Source organism: Oncorhynchus tshawytscha, linkage group LG26, assembly GCF_018296145.1.
Source record: "Oncorhynchus tshawytscha isolate Ot180627B linkage group LG26, Otsh_v2.0, whole genome shotgun sequence".
Lineage (NCBI taxonomy): Eukaryota > Metazoa > Chordata > Actinopteri > Salmoniformes > Salmonidae > Oncorhynchus > Oncorhynchus tshawytscha.
Genome location: NC_056454.1, coordinates 25,891,698 through 25,911,858, shown reverse-complemented (window position 1 = coordinate 25,911,858; position 20,161 = coordinate 25,891,698). Strand labels below are relative to the sequence as shown.

The 20,161-nt window shown below is 41.6% G+C and overlaps 1 protein-coding gene across 4 annotated transcripts in view; it reads left to right on the top strand.

Annotated features, from left to right (window-relative positions):
* The first annotated feature begins 2,209 nt into the window (after positions 1-2,209).
* The window catches only part of LOC112225427 (glycogen synthase kinase-3 beta), a 41,616-nt gene continuing 23,664 nt past the window's right edge, over positions 2,210-20,161 (top strand). For 2 of the 4 annotated variants that reach the window (XM_024389392.2, XM_024389394.2), the window contains exon 1: positions 2,212-3,077. In XM_024389392.2, coding sequence (XP_024245160.1) covers positions 2,990-3,077 — 88 coding nt within the window. In that variant the 5' untranslated portion in view covers positions 2,212-2,989. Of the gene's footprint in view, positions 3,078-20,161 lie in introns of all 4 variants that reach the window. The other 2 variants (XM_024389391.2, XM_024389395.2) reach the window with 2 other exon arrangements.

Genomic DNA, 20,161 nt, shown 5'->3' with positions numbered 1-20,161 from the left:
TCTTCTGGCTCTCAATGCTTCTCATAAGAGGATGCAACTCTATTCATTTTCAGAATGAATGAGTTTACATAATTAGATTTTTTTCTCTGGTGTTAATGATACAGTATGTCCCGAAGACGCCGGGAGTCAGGAAGCAGGTGCAGTCGGTAAGTTTAATAGGAACGAACATAGAGTAAATACAAAAACAAGAGTAGCGTTTAAACATGAAAACAAACAATACTGCCTGATGGGTGATACAACGGGGGAGCGGAAGTAGACGTGACACAGTAACTGCATAGTATAAAAGCTGATTTGCTACTGTGTGCTGTACCTTATAGACTTTTCTAAGCCCTCTAAACTCATAAATCCAATGCTAAACAGTGAAAATGCCACCATAAGACTGTTCCCTGTTGGATTATTTGGCACTGAACTAGCTCATTAGACCATTAAGAATTAATAAATAACATTCTTTATATTGCATAATTCCCTTATAACACCAACCTGAGATAGACAAAAGAGCAAAACATTTTGAGAAGTAGTGCTTTTTCTCTCCCATTCAATCATCTCTCTCCGTTCTTTCCTTAAGGCTCTTTCATCCCAGTTTGTCTTTAATACACTGATTTGTGTGTGTGTGTGTGTGTGTGTGTGTGTGTGTGTGTGTGTGTGTGTGCTCCCGCGCCCCGAGAAGTGTTTGCTTAAAGAGAAAGCAGCATCTCCCATTTTTTCTGCACCACTGCCTCTGTTTCTGATGCTGGTCTTCTTTATCCTGCGTCATCACTGCTGAAAGACCACCCCGGGAAAAAATCTCCCTTTGATACAGCATCCTCAGACATAAAATACATAAAAGAGTACAAATAAACAGCACATACGCCCCTTTAACTTCTTAGACAGTAGATGACTTGGGTAGGGTTCTCCTGTGGAGCAACCATCAAGGATGACTCATTTCTATCCTTCAAGACAGTTTTATGTTCAAGATCACATACTGTGTATAACAGTGTACCAATCACGGTGACCTGGGCTCTACAGCCTTAATGAGGATAAGCATAGTGTGTGTGTGTGGCTTCACATACTGTAGGCCTACTAATGTAATGACATTGTAATGACATAATAATAGCCAATGATCCCTTACCCTCCGACTACACACACACACAAACAATGACAAACATTATGTGTGGAAATCAATACCCACAGCTGGAAAATCTGCACACCCAGTCAGAGAGAGATGCAGAGAGGGAGGGAGATACAGTGTGTGTGTGTGTGTGTGTGTGTGTGTGTGTGTGTGTGTGTGTGTGTGTGTGTGTGTGTGTGTGTGTGTGTGTGTGTGTGTGTGTGTGTGTGTGTGTGTGTGTGTGTGTGTGTGTGTGTGTGTGTGTTTCTGCAGGTGGCCCAGTCAGACACAGAGCAGGTCTAATTGCTGTGTGTGAGTGTTGTCTTTAATTGGCATAATTACTGCTGTTTAATCTTTACTCTGGCTGGCATGCACATGCGCTCACGCACACACACACACACACATTTTAGATTGCAATTTTCACCTACCTCATGCTATTGGGTAGATTACAAGAGTTGACATAGCAACAGTGAGAGAGATATTTTACATTGGCTCAACCCGGCACGTCATCGTGCAAAAACGGGGAGGAAGGAGCGCCCTTCTCAAATCCAACAGTATTCTGCACCTGCTCTGTCATTTTGTCAACAATGCAGCATGGTGCATCCTCCAGAAACATAAAACATGTGTTTTTCATCAAATAATGTTAGCATTTTCTATCTAGTTTTCATTGGGAAGGAAGATAAAGTGCTTTTATCAAAAGCATGGGAAAAGCATGGGAAAACACAAAATCCTACTCATTAATTTGCTTGTGCATCAGCACTTTTGTTTTGATCCGAATTCGCTGTTCGCTCACGCCCGGAGGGCTGCCCGGTTACAAATAAAATGCAATCAACTTTTAACGGTGCACATCTTCTCGGGCGTCTGGGTGAGATTAATCGAATCCCCGCATTGCAACATTGCTACCGGTGCACTGTCGGTAGCAGCTGTTCAGCCATTGGTGCAAGTAGTGTGTCCAAGAACAGCGTCCTTATTGGTCTACAGTACGGGCTATCTGCCCATCGCCAAGGGATACGCTTCGGATTGGCTGAATCGGCTACCCCAGATTCACCCTTGCGCGTGCACAATTCTCAGATTCTCTACAGTGGTTTATTTGCGTAACCCTGTCGCCACGCGCATCTACACAGAAAACCAAGGCTCACAATTTACGCAAATAGCGTTACAAAGGTCCGTAGTGACAAAGACAGCGAGCTGAGGAGGAAGGAATAAAGAAGAATTTCAGGCTTGAACTGCCACTTCCCGAAGAACGAAACGCACAGAGTTTCCTCAAGACCCGATACTAGAAGACCCATATTTGGACGTCGCGGTGTATGGAGTTGGGACAAATTTGAAGGGCCGTAGAAATCGTTCACGTATTGATTGGGCAACTGGCAGATTTTTCCGTTTGAATCGTCCGTAGGGTAGGAGAGCGAGCAGCCATGGCGGTCGGGTCATTGAGTCTTCACATCGGAATATAAAGAGGAACTGCATGGCCCTGCATCTATAGGAATATACAGCAACCATTCCCCATGTCTGACCGTCTCACTTTTGTCATTTTGTGTTCAACTGTGACCACGTTAGAGAAATCAAACCAGCAGTGCAGTGGGTTTATTCGGAGGCCAGCTTCATGATTATTTTATTTGGAAGACGTGTCTGAAAGGCCTAGCAACTGAAGGAAAACGAGGGCTCAAAGGGAAATAGGATGCTTTGAATTACTGTTAGTGGACGAAAAAGGGTGATTGATAGACTAAATAACGGCTGTCAAGGCTCGTGGACAGAGGAGTTGATTTAAAAAAACCATATTGTGAATAATCAAACATTCATATTAAGGAACTGTTATTTTTTGGATGCAAAGGTTTAGAAAGATAAACCTACCAAGACATCTACACTCACGTAGTCTACAGTATTTGATTCGGGGATTGGATCATGTCTGGTCGGCCCAGAACCACCTCCTTCGCAGAGAGCTGCAAACCAGTGCCGCAGCCCTCGGCTTTTGGCTCTATGAAAGTCAGCAGTAAGTCTACCATTTTTAATCATCCAACTAACTTCCCAGCCTTTTGAATAAGACCAATTTAAACTAACCTAGCAGTCTCATTGTTAAGCACATTGACTCGATGCTAGGTCTGAAAGGACAGGCAGGCTTTTCCTTCTGTGTGTCCTTGCTGAGATTCTCAGGCATAGAGTGACACCCTGGTTTCTGTGGGGAGGGATCACTGATGTGGGGGAGAGGGGCAGGGCTGGCAGTCACCCAAACCAGCATTGTGGCAAGTGGGTCAATCTGATTTGCCTCATCATTTGCAGATTTTTCAAAGTGTCTAGTCCATCAGATCACCAGATTTATGTTAACCGATTACTGATCTCTCCAGATCGACCCAGCGCCAGGATAAAGTGACTGAGGGGGCAGTTGAAATTGCAAGGGCGTTTCTAGGATTTGAAGATATTTGGGGCTTAGCCCAAAGCCAGTAGGGGGGTCTGGGTGCAATGTCCCCCGTCAAAAAATAAAAGGGAATTTCATCAGTAAAATGCATGAATGTGGTGCACTTTGAGATTAACATTGGGAAGAGAAATTACAACAATGAGAGAAGATATTTTTCAGGTAACTTGCACCTTCCCACCTGCCACAGCAGACACTGCCAGTACTCATTTATAATAGCTACTGTGGATCTCTCTTCTCTGGAACACATACATATACAGTGTATTGCCAAAAACCACTCAACAACTTCAAACTGTCCCTCTGAGCCAAACTGATTAAATAATCCCACCATACCCAAACACCCTCTCTCACACACACTGTGCAGTAATTAGAATCCATAGAGCAGATTTAAGTAATGGTCTACTGTGTGCTCACCCCTCTGTCTCTCTCATCACTTTCTCTGCGTTGTCTGTTGCTGTCTCTTGTCTACCCTCCTCTCTCGTCTTGACCTTGTAAAAGTAAATCATAGTAATTTCACAGGCCTTTTCACCTCAAATTCTTTGTAATCCATGTTTTATATTTTCACAGTCTATTTCACCTGTTATAAATTGTACAAATAAATACAACTAATTTAGAATATATAGAGCAGCTTGAAGTGATATTCTGTGTCCCGTTCACTCTTCATCTGACCCCCCACTTTTTCTGTGTCTTGTCTGTTGTTGTTTCAGGTTCTTGTTTGCTACTGTCTCCTTTGTCTATCCTCTTGTTTTTTATGGCTTGTTCTGTTCTTCTGGAGTTCCTCCATCATCCTATTCATCTGTTGCGGTCTCTGTCTTGTCTGGTGTCTCTCCATCTACTCTTCTGTTGCTGTGTCTGTGTCTTGTATCTCTTTAGTTTTGCCATCCTAAATGTTCAAGGGATACTGGGGTAGCTTAACTTGTTTTGGGCCTGTGTCTGGGTCACCTAAATCATCCTCTTCCCTACCAGTTGCCCCTGGCTGATTTTTATTTATTTATTTCACCTTTCTTTAACTTCTAATGGCTGCCATCCCGTTAACGGGATAATTGTCATCAACAACCGCTAAATTGCATAGCGCCACATTCAAATAATATTACTAAAAATATTAATATTCATGAAATTACAAGTGCAATATAGCAAAACACAGTTTAGCCTTTTGTTAATCCACCTGTCATGTCAAATTTTGAAAATATGCTTTACAGCGAAAGCAATCCAAGCGTTTGTAAGTTTATCGATCGCTCGACAAAACATTATGTACACCTAGCATCAAGTAGCTTGGTCACGAAAAACAGAAAAGCAATCAAATTAATCGTTTACCTTTGATCTTCGGATGTTTTCACTCACGAGACTCCCAGTTACACAATAAATGTTCCTTTTGTTCCATAAACATTATTTTTATATCCAAAATACCTCTGTTTGTTTGGCGTGTTATGTTCAGAAATCCACAGGAAAGAGCGGTCACGACAACGCAGACAAATTCCAAATAGTATCCGTAATGTCCACAGAAACATGTCAAATGTTTTTTATAATCAATCCTCAGGTTGTTCTTAAAATATATAATCGATAATATATCAACCGCAACTGTCTTTTTCAGTAGGAGAGGGAAAGGCAATGGCTGCCCAAACTCTGTTACGCATACAAAACGCTGCTGGCACCCGCCCATACAATGACACGATGTTATCTTTCTCGCTCATTTTTCAAAATAAAAGCCTGAAACTATGTCTAAAGACTGACACCTTGAGGAAGCGATAGGAAAAGGAATCTGGTTGATATCCCTTTAAATGGAGTAAAGGCAGGCTATGGAACATGGAGTTTTCAAAATAGAAGCCACTTCTAGGTTTGATTTTCCTCAGGGTTTTGCCTGCAATATCAGTTCTGTTATACTCACAGACAATATTTTGACAGTTTTGGAAACTTTATATATTTATGTATATATATTTTCCTTTTATTTAATCTTTATTTAACTTGGCAAGTCAGTTAAGAACACATTCTTATTTTCAATGACGGCCTAGAAACGGTGGGTTAACTGCCTCGTCCATGGGCAGAACGACAGCTTTTCACCTTGTCAGCTTACAGTTAACTAGTCCAACGCAATAACGACCTGCCTCTCTCTCGTTGCACTCCACAAGGAGACTGCCTGATACGCAAATGCAGTAAGCCAAGGTAAGTTGCTAGCTAGCATTAAACTTCTCTTATAAAAAACAATCAATCATAATCACTAGTTAACTACACATGGTTGATGATATTACTACATATTATCTAGTGTGTCCTGCGTTGCATATAATCTGACAGAGCATACAAGTATCTAAGTATCTGACTGAGCGGTGGTAGGCAGAAGCAGGCGAGTAAACATTCATTCAAACAGCACTCTCATGCTTTTTGCCAGCAGCTCTTCGTTGTGCATCAAGCATTGCGCTGTTTATGACTTCAAGCCTATCAACTCCCGAGATGAGGCTGGTGTAACCGGAGTGAAATGGCTGGCTAGTTAGCGTGCGCTAATAGCGTTTCAAACTTCACTCACTCTGAGCCTTGGGGTGGTTGTTTCCCTTGCTCTGCGTGGGTAACGCTGCTTCGATGTGGTGGCTGTTGTTGTTGTGTTGCTGGTTCGAGCCCAGGGAGGAGCGAGGAGAGGGACGGAAGCTATACTGTTACACTGGCAATACTAAAGTGACCATAAGAATATCCAATAGTCAACGGTTAATTAAATACAAATGGTATAGAGGGAAATAGTCCTATAATTCTTATAATAACTACAACCTAAAACTTCTTACCTGGGAATATTGAAAACTCATGTTAAAAGGAACCACCAGCTTTCTTATGTTCTCATGTTCTGAGCAAGGAACTGAAACGTTAGCTTTCTTACATAGCACATATTGCACTTTTACTTTCTTCTCCAAAACTTTGTTTTTGCATTATTTAAACCAAATTGAACATATCATTATTTACTTGAGGCTAAATTTATTTTTTTGATGTATTATATTAAGTTAAAATAAGTGTTCATTCAGTATTGTTGTAATTGTCATTATTACAAATACATAACAATTTAAAAAAATAATCGGCCAATTAATCATTATTGGCTTTTATGGTCCTCCAATAATCGGTATCGGCGTTGAAAAATCATATTAGGTCGACCTCTAGTCCAGACACCTAGGTATTTGTAGTTGTCCACATATTCTATGTCAGAACCGTCCAGAGTTGTGATGCTAGTCGGGCGGGCGGGTGCGGGCAGCGATCGGTTGAAAAGCATGCATTTAGTTTTACTAGCGTTCAAGAGCAGTTGTAGACCACGTAAGGAGTGTTGTATGGCATTGAAGCTCATTTGGAGGTTTAACACAGTGTCCAAAGAAGGGCCAGATGTATACAGAATGGTGTCGTCTGCGTAGAGGCGGCTCAGGGAATCACCCGCAGCAAGAGCGACATTGTTGATATATACAGAGAAAAGAGTCGGCCTGAGAATTGAACCCTGTGGCACCCACATAGAGACTGCCAGAGGTCCGGACAACAGGCCCTCCGATTTGACACACTGAACTCTATCCGAGAAGTAGTTGGTGAACCAGGCGAGGCAGTCATTTGAGAAACCAAGGCAGTTGAGACTGCCAATAAGATTATGGTGATTGATAGAGTCGAAGTCCTTGGCCAGGTCGATGAAGACGGCTGCACAGTACTGTCTTTTATCGATGGTGGTTATGATATCGTTTAGTACCTTGAGCGTGGCTGAGGTGCACCTGTGACCAGCTCGGAAACCAGATTGCACAGCAGAGAAGGTACGGTGGGATTTGAAATGGTCAGTGATCTGTTTGTTAACTTGGCTTTCAAAGACTTTAGAAAGTTAGGGCAGGATGGATATAGGTCTATAACAGTTTGGGTCTAGAGTGTCACCCCCTTTGAAGAGAATGACCGATGCAGCTTTCCAATCTTTTTTTTTAATCAATTTAAAGTTTTATTAAGTTTTCTTGTTTTTCAATCAACCAACAAAACACATTCCACATTCACAGATGTGGCAGATTTTTAAAAAAAAAAAATAAAAAAGTCAAAAAATAATAGTACATTTGAAAAAATACAAATACAATTAAAATGAATGATAAAGTCAAATAAAAACATTTATTTTTCTTAATCTATTCATTTTCCTTGGTGCATATATATATATATATACATATATATATATACATACATACATACATACATACATACATACATACATACATACATACATACATACATACATACATACATACATACATACACACACACATACATACATACACACACATACATACACACACATACATACACACACATACATACATACACACACATACATACATACATACATACATACATACACACATACATACGTACATACATACACACACACATATACATACACACACACACACATACATACGCACACATACTCAAAAACTAAATTAAAATAAAAACACACAAAAAAACATATAACACTTGCAGCAGCACTATCAAGGTTCTTATCAGCTATTTCAAGCATTCGCTGAGACGACGGGCCAATAATTCGTTTTTAGGTTTTACAGTACCTTACACAACATGTATCTGCGCATTTCCCTAGTCACCCCGTTCACTCTGTCCAGTTCGAAATATAGTTGAATAGTGGAGACCAGAGTCTATCAAACTTGGGCTGTCTCTTGTGGAGGTCATAAGTGAGCTTTTCAAGAGGAAGAAAGTCAACAATCTGGTCAATCCACATTTTAAATGTAGGAGGGGTATTAGAGGCCCACAATAGAATTTCTTAGCAAAGTATGTAATAGTCATAAGTAAATTTTCTCTGTCAGGATCAAGAACAAAGTCCTGCTGGGCATTAAGAAGATAGATACACGGGGTCATATCAAACTGTACCTCTAGTATTTTCTGTGCAGCAGTATGTACAGATTGCCAGAATCTGGCAATCTCTCTACAGCTCCAAAATACATGCATATAGGTTCCACTTTCAGAGGTACATCTTTTACAGTTAGGAGACATATCTGTTTTCATTCTATGGAGTCTCAAAGGAGTATAATAAAATTTGTAATTAGATTCTTTCATTTTTACACTGGTAGAGGAGCAGTATACCCTGTCGCAAACCTCCGCCCATAACTCATCACTGATAGTCAGACCAAGGTCCTTTTCCCAGGTTATTTTCAAAGGAGTAAAGGAGGAGCTTCCTTTCTCAGAAAGGAGTCTATAGATGTAAGATATTTTGCCTTTAATGGATTGTGCTGTGACAAGAAGGGTTTCAACTTCATTCAACGGAGTTCTAAACCTCCTCTTGGAGGTAAATGAGGAAATTACATGTCTAATTTGAAGATATTTTAAAAAATGGGATCTTGACACATCGAATTCACTGCAGAGCTCTTGAAAGGATTTCAGTGTAGTGGTTTTCTGATGAAATAGGTCTGAAAAGTTCCTGATTCCTAGAGTATGCCAAAGATTAAAGTTGGCATCCCTCAGGGCTTTTGGCAAGTCTGGGTTGCCTACTATAGGCGAGTGAGAACATATTTGGGAGGAAATGCCCAGGTATTTCTTACAGTCCCTCCACGCTAGTAGGGTGCTGTAAATCACAAAGGCTTTGGCTATGTTGCCCACTTCACTAAAGTTATTAATGAATATAATTGAGCTTAAGGGAAATGAACCACAGGATTGGGCTTCTATCTGAATCCACGTTGACTCTTGTCTGTTTGTGATCCATGTTAGCATGTTGCGGATTTGGGCAGACCAGTAGTACAATTGAAGGGAGGGAAGGGCAAGACCACCCTTAGATTCAGGTTTCGATAGAGTGGAAAACTTGATCCTAGGTTTTTTATTGCCCCATATAAATTTGGTGATACTTTGGTTAGTTGTTTTGAAGAAGGAAACTGTGAGATAGCATGGGAGCATCTGAAATAAGTAGTTCAGTCTAGGGAGGACGTTCATACGGATTACATTAATTCTTCCTAAGCTAATTGGGAGGGAGATCAAGGTTTGGAGATCGTTCTTGATTCGATCCAGGAGTGGAAGATAATTTTCCTTAAAAAGGCTATTCAGATCTGGTGTTATGAAGATCCCGAGGTATTGAAACCCCTGTGTTTTCCATTGGAAAGGACATAGTGTCTTCATAGAGCTGGTGAGTGTAATATTGAGAGGGCAGACAGTGGATTTGTTCAAATTGATCTTATAACCTGAAAACTTGCCATACTGAGCAATTGTGTCTAAAATGAGAGGGAGGGATTTCTCAGTGTGGGATATGTAGAGCAAGACATCATCCGCGTAAAGCGAAATCTTGTGCTGCAGGCCGCCTGCAGAAACACCCATAATACTTGGATTGCTCCTTATCAGCTCTGCCAGAGGCTCTGCCCCCAACAAGTAGAGCAGCGGGGACAGCGAGCACCCTTGTCTTGTGCCCCGTTCCAGAGGGAATCTGTCAGAGTTCAGTTCATTAGTAGTCACCATGGCATTTGGATGAGAGTATAGTGATTTGATCCATTTAATAAAATTTGATCCCATATTGAACTTTTCTAAGACTGAAAACAGAAAGCTCCACTCCATCCTGTCAAACACCTTCTCAGCATCCAGTGAAGCCAGCAGGACAGGGGTCTTCTGTGCGTTTACTTGATCAATAATATCAAAAAGACGGCGAATGTTATCAGGAGAGTATCTGTCTCTAATAAATCCAGTTTGGTCCGCTTTTATTATTTTGGGAAGAAGAGTGTTTAGTCTTTTGGCGAGCAATTTGGTAATTATTTTATAGTCGAAATCCAACAAGCTTATGGGCCGGAAGGACGAGCAGGATAGGGGGTCCTTGTCCTTTTTTAGCAACACTGTAATGCGAGCTTTGTGCATTGAGTCTGGGAGAACTCCGTTTTTCAAAAATCCTCCAGCATTGGCATGAAGATAGGGCTGAGCTGGGGCCAAAAAGCTTTGTAGAACTCTTTGGGGAATCCATCTGGGCCTGGGGACTTATTAGGTGGCATGGAGGTAATTGCCTCCAGGAGTGAAGGGGGAGTTGAGAACTTCTTGGTCGGTCTCTGATAGTTTAGGTAGCGAGATTCCCTCTAGGAAAGAGTGGAGTTCTGCCTCTGTGTGTTTTCTCTCAGAGGTATATAGTTTGCAGTAAAAATCATGAAAAGTTAAATTGATCTTTTTTGGGTCATATGTGACCTCATCCTCTGCTGTTCGGATAGCCATGATTGTACGCTCTGACTGCTCCTTTTTTAATTGGTAAGCAAGCAATCTACTGGGCCTATTGCTATACTCATGGTATTTCTGTTTAGTAAAGAAAACGTTTTTTTTATCTCCCGAGTGTAGTCCAAATTCAGTTTGGCTTTGGCTGCTTTAAGATGACTCTAGGAGGTGCTGTCTAGGGATTGTTTATGTATTTTTTCACAGCATTCCAGCTCCCTCTCAAGATCTAGCCTGTTTGCTTCCATTGCTTTTTTCTTAGAGGAAGCATACGCAATTAGATGACCTCTTAGTGTGGCTTTAGCAGCGTCCCACATTGTGGCCGGAGAAACAGGAAAATCTTTATTGTCTTGTGTGTAGTGTCTATCCATGTAGTTACCAATGTATGGAACACGTAATTTGATAGCATGGAGGTGTTGAATTTCCAGCGCTTTGACCTCGGGATGTTTTTGAGGTGGACAAAGGCGTGATCTGAAAGTGCTATGGGTCCGATTGTACAAGTGGCTGAATTTATGAAACGCTTCGGGATAAAAATGTAATCTATACGGGAGTAGGTGTTATGGACATTAGAGTAGTATGTATAGTCCATAGATGAGCTATTAGTCTCTCTCCAGATATCTATCAGTCCTATCTCTTTAGTAAGAGAGTTCAACATCTTTGCAGATCTAGGATTGGTGGTGGGGACTTGAGATGATTTGTCTAGGGTTGGGTTAAGGGTACAATTAAAATCTCCGGCCACCACGCCAAAGGATACACAATGCTCATTGAACAGGGTTATAATTTTTGACATGAAGGCAGGAGTATCTGTGTTAGGGGCGTATATGTTTAATATAGTAATTGGTTGACCATATAGTGACCCAGTTATCAGAATAAATCTCCCCTCCGGATCAGATATGTTTTTCTCAATTATGAATGGAACATTTTTATGGATAAGTATGGCTGTGCCTCTACTGTTTGATTTGAAAGATGAGAAATACACCTGTCCCACCCAAGCTCTGCGGAGTTTGGCATGTTCAGCATCACAGAGGTGTGTCTCTTGTAATAGAGCGATGTCTGCTTTTTCCTTTTTTAGAGCACATAGTATCTTTTTTCGTTTTATTGCATGCCCTAGACCATGGCAGTTCCATGTCAATAGATTTAAGGTACTGGTCATCGTCATCGAGCAGTAATCGAACTTTAGTGCAAGTCATCTCTGGGTAAAGGTGGACAGTAGTTACAGCTGTGTTCACATAAAAGGAAAATAAATGGTGTACATAAAATAATCATCTCTGAACACCCCAGCCGAGTTCCCAAACAACTCGACAGATCCCTTTGGATCTATTACCCCCCCGCTCAGTCTCAATTCTGTGTTCCGAATAAAACAAAAACCGGGAACAGTTAGCAACGCACAACGTCTCCCTCTCCCCACCAAAGAAATGCCTCATCCTCTCCACCCCGCATTGAGTAAATGACACAGTTGCCCTCGTCCAGACCACAGTAAAAGAGGGGAGAAAAATAAAATCAATAGCCCAGCCTACATATACCTCCCCCAAGGGACATAGGGAACCCCAAGTAATAGTAGCAACAAAGAAAAAAACAGGGAAATAAAAGTAGGCTGAAACATTAGTAGGCCTAGGTTAGGCTATACAGCCCATCCCTCTCAGTTAAAAGAAAATAAATATAAATTGGACGGCTATAATGACATTTAGGGGGTGGGTCTCTGGATATCGGCTTTCCCTTCTAAGTTCAAGTTTGTTTATTTGTCATATACATGTAGTAAACTGTTTTAATGAAACGCATACTTGCAGGTTAAACTCTCGACAATACAACAACAATAGAAAAAGTAAGTAGCTAAGTGAATAAAATGATAAAATAAGAGTGTGCAAAGCTGTCATCAAGGCCAAGGGTGGCTACTTGAAAGAATCTCAAATATAAAATATATTTTGATTTGTTTAACACTTTTTTTGTTGGTTACTACATGTTTCCATATGTGTTATTTCATAGTTTTGAAATCTTCTATTATTCTACAATGTAGAAAATAAAAAAAATAAAGAAAAACCCCTTGAATGAGTAGGTGTGTCCAAACTTTTGACTGGTACTATATATATATACACACACACACACACACACAGTTCTGATTTCAAAATGTCAGCATTCAAAAGAAAAATCCTCTCATCAAGCAAGACCTGTCTCAACCAATAAAGCACAGGTGGGCTCTACCATGCTCAGTTTTCTAACCACCCCCCTTACACGCACACACTACCCAAATTAATGGACGTGACAGCAAGGAAGAATGGCACATTCCAGACGAGCACTGGGTCATGATACATACAGTTGAAGTCGGAAGTTTACATACACTTAGGTTGAAGTCATGAAAACTCATTTTTCTACCACTCCACAAATTTCTTGTTAACAAACTATAGTTTTGGCAAGTCGGTTAGGACATCTACTTTGTGCATGACACAAGTGCATGACGCGTTCTTTCTACTAGAGATGAACGTACTTTGGTGCGAAAAGTGCAAATCAATCCCAGAACAACAGCAAAGGACTTTGTGAAGATGCTGGAGGAAACAGATACAAAAGTATCTATATCCACAGTAAAACGAGTCCTATATCGACATAACCTGAAAGGCCGCTCAGCAAGGAAGAAGCCACTGCTCCAAAACCTCCATAAAAAAGCCAGACTACAGTTTGCAACTGCATATGGGGACAAAGATCGTACTTTTTGGAGAAATGTCCTCTGGTCTGATGAAACAAAAATATAACTGTTTGGCCATAATAACCATCGTGATGTTTGGAGGAAAAAGGAGGATGCTTGCAAGCCAAAGAACACCATCCCAACTGTGAAGCACGGGGGGAGGCAGCATCATGTTGTGGGGGTGCTTTGCTGCAGGAGGGACTGGTGCACTTCACAAAATAGATGGCATCATGAGGATGGGAAATGAGGTGGATATTTTGAAGCAACATCTCAAGACATCAGTCAGGAAGTTAAAGCTTGGTCGCAAATGGGTCTTCTAAATGGACAGTGACCCCAAGCATACTTCCAAAGTTGTGGCAAAATGTCTTAAGGACACAAAGTCAAGGTATTGGAGTGGCCATCACAAAGCCTTGACGTCAATCCTATAGAAAATTTGTGGGCAGAACTGAAAAAGCGTGTGCGGGCAAGGAGGCCTACAAACCTTACTCAGTTACACAAGCTCTGTCAGAAGGAATGGGCCAGAATTCACCCAACTTATTGTGGGAAGCTTGTGGAAGGCTACCCGAAACGTTTGACAGAAGTTAAACAATTTAAAGGCAATGCTACCAAATACTAATTGAGTGTATGTAAACTTCTGACACACTTGGAATGTGATGAAAGAAATAAAAACTGAAATAAATGATTCTCTCTACTATTATTCTGGCATTGCACATTCTTAAAATTAAGTGGTGATCCTAACTGACCTAAGACAGGGAATTTGTACAAGGATTAAATCAGGAGTTGAGTTTAAATGTATTTGGCTAAGGTGTATGTAAACTTCCGACTTCAACTGTATTGACCAACATGGTATGTCCATTTTGGTGAATATATAGATTGGCAGAGAAAATAAAGAAACATCATAGCAGTTGCCCCGAGGCAGATGAACACTTTGCCCCTAAACACTGTCCACTAACCTTTTGGCGATGCAGAAGCACAAACTTTCCCGCGTGGGCCTTTGTTGAAGAAGGTAAGGGAGCATTCTTTCCCCTGAACAATGCAGTGGACACTGGGGTTGTATCCAGAACCCCAGCAGTGACACAACTTCTGTGCTACATCCAGGAACATTTAGCTGTGCAGTCATTTTCTCTCCAAGTCCGGGGAAAGTGTCAGAGCACATCCTCCACAGGCTCCGGAGAGAGCTCGGTCATAATCAATTCAGTGTCAGTCAATGTAACTGTAGGAGGTTTGCACAGATGCGTACAGCCTTGAGCCTCCAGCCAACGAGCTACACTTCCACTACACTTCCTCCCCAGTTACACTAACACACAGGTGTTGGAGCATGCTAGATAGAGGCGACCACCTGTGCTAATTAGTTGTCTTCCATCGCAAACGATGTGTGTTACTAGCCTTGGGGCACTAAACAAAACTGCCAAGGCCAGACGATACCTTCATGAATAGACACTAAAGGTAGTTTGCCTCTGTGAATGGGCTCAGTTGGAGTAGGCCTATGTGTCACAATGTATAAGACTGAAGATGCTGCGATACATAGTTCAACCCCAGCCTTGCTCTACATAGAGTACCATTAGGCCTGTCACCTTCTGCACTTCTGTAAGTCTGTGTGTGGGCTACTCAGAGAGATGTGGGGGGTTCGTGCTGTTGCAGTGGTGACGGATCTCCGATACTGTTTCACGATGCAAGTTTCCCTTTCACTGGATGATTGACCCTATTAGTGTATGGTTGAGTGTATGGTTGAGTGTATGGTTGAGAGTATGGTTGAGTGTATGGTTGAGTGTATGGTTGAGAGCGTGTGTGTGCATGCAGATGGGAGTTGGGTTCAGAAAGCATTATTTAGCACTTACAGCGTTGCAGAATAATGCCTTTCCCTCCCCTCCCCCCATCTCTCCCCCCATCTCTCTCCCCATCTCCCGCTCCCTCTTTGTGCACCCACACCTGTGTTATAAATAGTGATGTGTGTTATTGGGGCGAGGCTGCAGGCTGAGACTCTTAAGTCTCATCACAGAAAATCACCCACCAGACCATCAGGATTACACACAGCCAGACACCAGGCCTCTCTCACCCCCCCCCCAGGCACGTGTGCCAGTGTGTGTGACTAACTTGGCCGATGTTCTGAAGCAGCTGTAGCCAGAGAGGTCCTTGAGTGAACGTTGCCCCCCCCCAGCAGCTGGCCACTGATGCAGGAAAAAATGAGCAGCTTGTTTAGCATTTCAAAGCTCTTTCTTTTTCTCTTTCTCATTCTCTCTTACTCTATTTCCTTCGGTCTCAATGAAGACCTGAACAAAATGAACAAATTGAACATGATGTTCAATTTAAATTGCCGGTTAACATGCAAAAAAGGACAGAGCGTGTTAAACCAACTGAAGAACAAACAGAAAGAAACCGACAGACTGAGCATCAGAGAGAACTGAGAAGAAAGAGTGAAAGGGAGAGAGGGATGTTAAATATTGGGTCTGAGTTATTACTCTAATGTAATAGTTATTACCTACACACTGACAACCCTTCTCCTCCCATTAAGGCCTGTGGTAGGTGATGACTGATTAACATGGTGATATCTAGGGTTGGGCTGATTAATTAAAATGGTTAAATCGAATATTGTGATATTTGACATTGATGAAATTTCGTGACGTTCAATATGATATATTGTGAAGACTATTTGAACTTTTACAAATCAAAACGACTCAGTTTTATCAGTTAGGTTGTATCAATATTTATTTATTTATTTTTTATTTTACTAGGCAAGTCAGTTAAGAACAAATTCTTATTTTCAATGACGGCCTAGGAACAGTGGGTTAACTGCCTGTTCAGGGGCAGAACGACAGATTTGTACCTTGTCAGCTCGGGGATTTGAACTTGCAACCTTCCGGTTACTAGTCCACTGCTCTAACCACTAGGCTATGTTGAACTAAGGCACATTTTGGAATTGATTCACTGTTAAGGGTTGAAAATTAAGTCAAAATGTATTAACTAAACCTTATTTTTATTATTTAATGAGAATGTGACTATAATATCGTAAATAAGCACAAAAGTTGCACAGGCTGGATTTATCTAGTCAATAACAGCACAAAATGATTATTTGGGATATGGCGATATTTGGAGTAGCATATCGTAGAAGAGACCCAAGTATTGCCCAACCCTAGTGATACCCAGATGTCAGATGTCTCTGCCTTAGGCCGCACCCGGTTAGATAGTACTGCTCCACGGGTCTTCTTTAGGGGAGAGAGAGATTTGGATCTCTGCCTCTAAGTACCAAGTCTTAGTGTGAAAGACCAAAATATCATGATCTGATGATCCCATATATCCAGTGGAAACATCATAAAATAACTAAGCATTTTTCCTTTGTGCAAAAACAGCTGTCTGTCCCGAGCTTACTGATGCAGGAAACTCTGATTGCCCAGAATAGGCTAGATACAATGTTACAAGTACACTAGTGACAGCTTCGGGCCGGATCCACACTGAAAATATATATATATTGGATTTAATATTGTGTGTTTTAATTAACTACATTTTAATAATATTTATTGTGGGTAATTCAACACTTTCAGACTTTCTACTACTTTTCTGCAAGTATATTTATATATTCGTATTAAGTAGTTTGTTGTGCTATGAGGTATAATGGATCATAATGAACGGATATCAAAATTGTCGTTCAACGATGAGACCACTCTTTCCCACCATCAACAAGGTCACGTGCACAACTGCTCGCAACCCTTAAAGCTAGAGGCACATGCAGCATCATACAATGCTTGCAGTTCTACCTCCACTGACTGCTAGTGGAATAAGCACTGTTCAGCAATGCCTGCTAAAGTGGGTTAAAATGGCAAAGAATAGAAGACATCATTTTTTTTTGGGGGGGGGGGACATTAAGACATGATCACACAAAGTAACTGATCAAGGATATTATAATAACAGTTTTGGAATTGATACAATTCAGTTGGAACTAAGCCGTCTTTTAGATTTTGGACTTAACATGTTAGTGCAGTGCTCCAACCCTGTTCCTGGAGACCTCCCGTCCTGTAGGTTTTGGCTCCAACCCGAATCTAGCTCACCTGATTGAAATAATTAGCTGAATCAGGTTAGTTACAATTGGGGTTGGAGTGAAAACCTTCAGGAGGGTAGTTCTCCAGGATCAGGGGGGGAGAGCCCAGTATTACTGTATGTGAAACACAAGTTAATAATTATCCTCTTAAGGAGCCACCCCTTTTTTTCAATTTTCACCTGAAATGACATACCCAAATCTAACTGCTTGTAGCTCAGGCCCTGAAGCAAGGATATGCATATACTAGGTACCATTTGAAAGGAAACACTTTGAAGTTGGTGGAAATGTGAATGGAATGTAGGAGAATGTAACACACCGCCTATGAAGTCTTTATGAAAGAATTGCCTCCACGTTTCTATATTACCTAGGCTACTTTGAAGCAAGGAAAGACATGCTTCATAATATGTTTTCAAACAATTAGGCCTAAGTATGTTTTCAAAATGCATAGCTCACATTGTAAAGTGGTGGGCGATGTGCTGATAGACTGCCTATCGTTGCCTTCACTTGAATGGGAGGCGTGCTTCAATTACCAAATAAAAATAGCTATTTTTAATTGTGGCCATCAAAACCGTTTTTAACACTTGATTGCATTTAGAATTGTTGCGCGATGACTGGGCTTATAAAAGCACATGTTTCACCCAGCAGCAACCAGCTGAGGAGCTGCAGCAGAAACCCCCCCTCAAAATAGTCTCTGTAGGCCTATGCTGTGTGCGTGGGATAGTTGTATTGGATAAATGATTCATGACGACTAACAAAAATACACATGCCAATTTAATTCCATAAAATTATGCAAATTACCCAGTAGACCGATAAGCATGATGGTCAAACGTATGTGTGATTTGTCTCGTCTGTGTGAAAGCCTTCTCTGTGTAGTCTGTCATTTCCTGCTCTTGAATGTGTGTGTGTGTGTGTGTGCTGCACTGTGATCATATTCCTACTTGCCACTAACACTATCTGCATTGATGTAGGTAGTGTGCTGAGTCGTACATTGTCCAAGTGAACGTTGGGTCAACATGGCATCCCTCTTTAGTAGAAATAGGACATGTGGGGAAAAGGGAGGATACCTAGTCAGTTGAACAATTGAATGCATTCAACTCAAATGTGTCTTCCGCATTTAACCCAACCCCTCTGAATCAGATAGGTGCGAGGGCTGCCTTAATCAACATCCATGTCATCGGTTACTGGCCCAACGCTCCTAACTGCCAGGCTACCTACCCGCCCCTAAGGGCTAAGGTCATGTGTTTGTGTGGCTGATGTGTACGTTTCTCACGGTTTCAGGAAGTGAAGAGGCATGAAACGATCCTGCTGGATTGTGTAGACAGTTCTATTCTCTCGCTCTCTGAGGGAGGGGGATACAGCGTGCATTAGTGTGTGTTTCTGCAGGTCTAGTTGCTAAGTGTGTGAGACTGCATCAAGGCTGCTGGAATAATTACTGCTGTTGAACCTTTTCTCTGACACACAAACAATTGACCAAGTGAGTGTACTCCTTTTTCAGCATAGCATTCATCCACTGTCTCATTTTGACAGGTTCAGAACCAGCAGGCGTTTGGTATCGAGAGTCTGTCTGTTAGTGTTGGCTCAGCAGCATTAACACACCACAGACTCATCCAGCTGATCTTTTCATTGCCCGCCTGCCTTTCAGCACTGCAGCTACACTTACCACAGAAGCAGCTGACAGAAGTCAGCAGTAGAGTGAATTCTGCTGTGATAGTTAGAACAACTCTGTCATGTACTGTCTCCCAAGCAGGTTGGACAATGATCCAGACTAATATGGAAGAGCTCTTTTTATTTCTTTATTTAACTAGGCAAGTCCGTTAATAACAAATTCTTATTGACAATGACGTCCTATCCCAGCCAAACCCTAACCCGGACGACACTGGGCCAATTGTGCACCGCCCTATGGGACTCCCAATCATGGCCATTTGTGATACAGCCTGGAATCAAACCAGGTTACACATTTAGCAAATGTATAACCTAGGTCATGTTAATGACATGTGACTGTCTGTGAGGGAACTATAGGCTATAGGAACCAAGGGTTTAGGTGGCTAGGGAGTCAATCGGTTTATGGATGTGAGTGGGATCGAGATTCAGTATCTATGTCATTGTAAGTGTGAGTGAGAGTCAGGAAATATGGACTGATTTTGGATTTTTTACTTAAATGTATTATCTTGGCTTTGACACCCATGGATGATAATAATATGAACAGGTTTCACTCCTAGCTAAATGTGTGCTTGGTAGCAGGGGCTGAGGGTGGTGGTATGGCTACGACACCCACCACGGAATGCGACACCCACCACGGCACGCGACACCCACCACGGCACGCGACACCCACCACGGCACGCTAGGCAGGTCTGGTTATCCTTTAACAAGGAGTTAACACAGACTTTAACCCTGACACACACACACACACTCCAGCGCACTTCAGTTTAAACCCACTTAAACAGGAGTAGGCCTCCCAATAATCCCAAGGCAATGGGCTGATGTGCAATTTACTGTAGAGGAAGGAAAGGGAGGAGAGTTATATGTGAATCTGTCTCTATTCCAGTTTATGGATCCTGACTGTACCAATCGTCTTGAATAATCTAATTCATGGAAGTCACTGCCTGAGATTCAAACCCAGTCCCACGGATGTTTAGTCATGTATGACTGTTAAAATGTGTGTATCATATCTTAGTAATATGATCATGTAATAACGTGTGTGTCAGGCTTAGTAAAATGACTCTAACTGTGTGATCATCTGAGTGTGTCGTAGCTAGTCTCACTTACTGATTTCCCCTATGGTCACTGCAC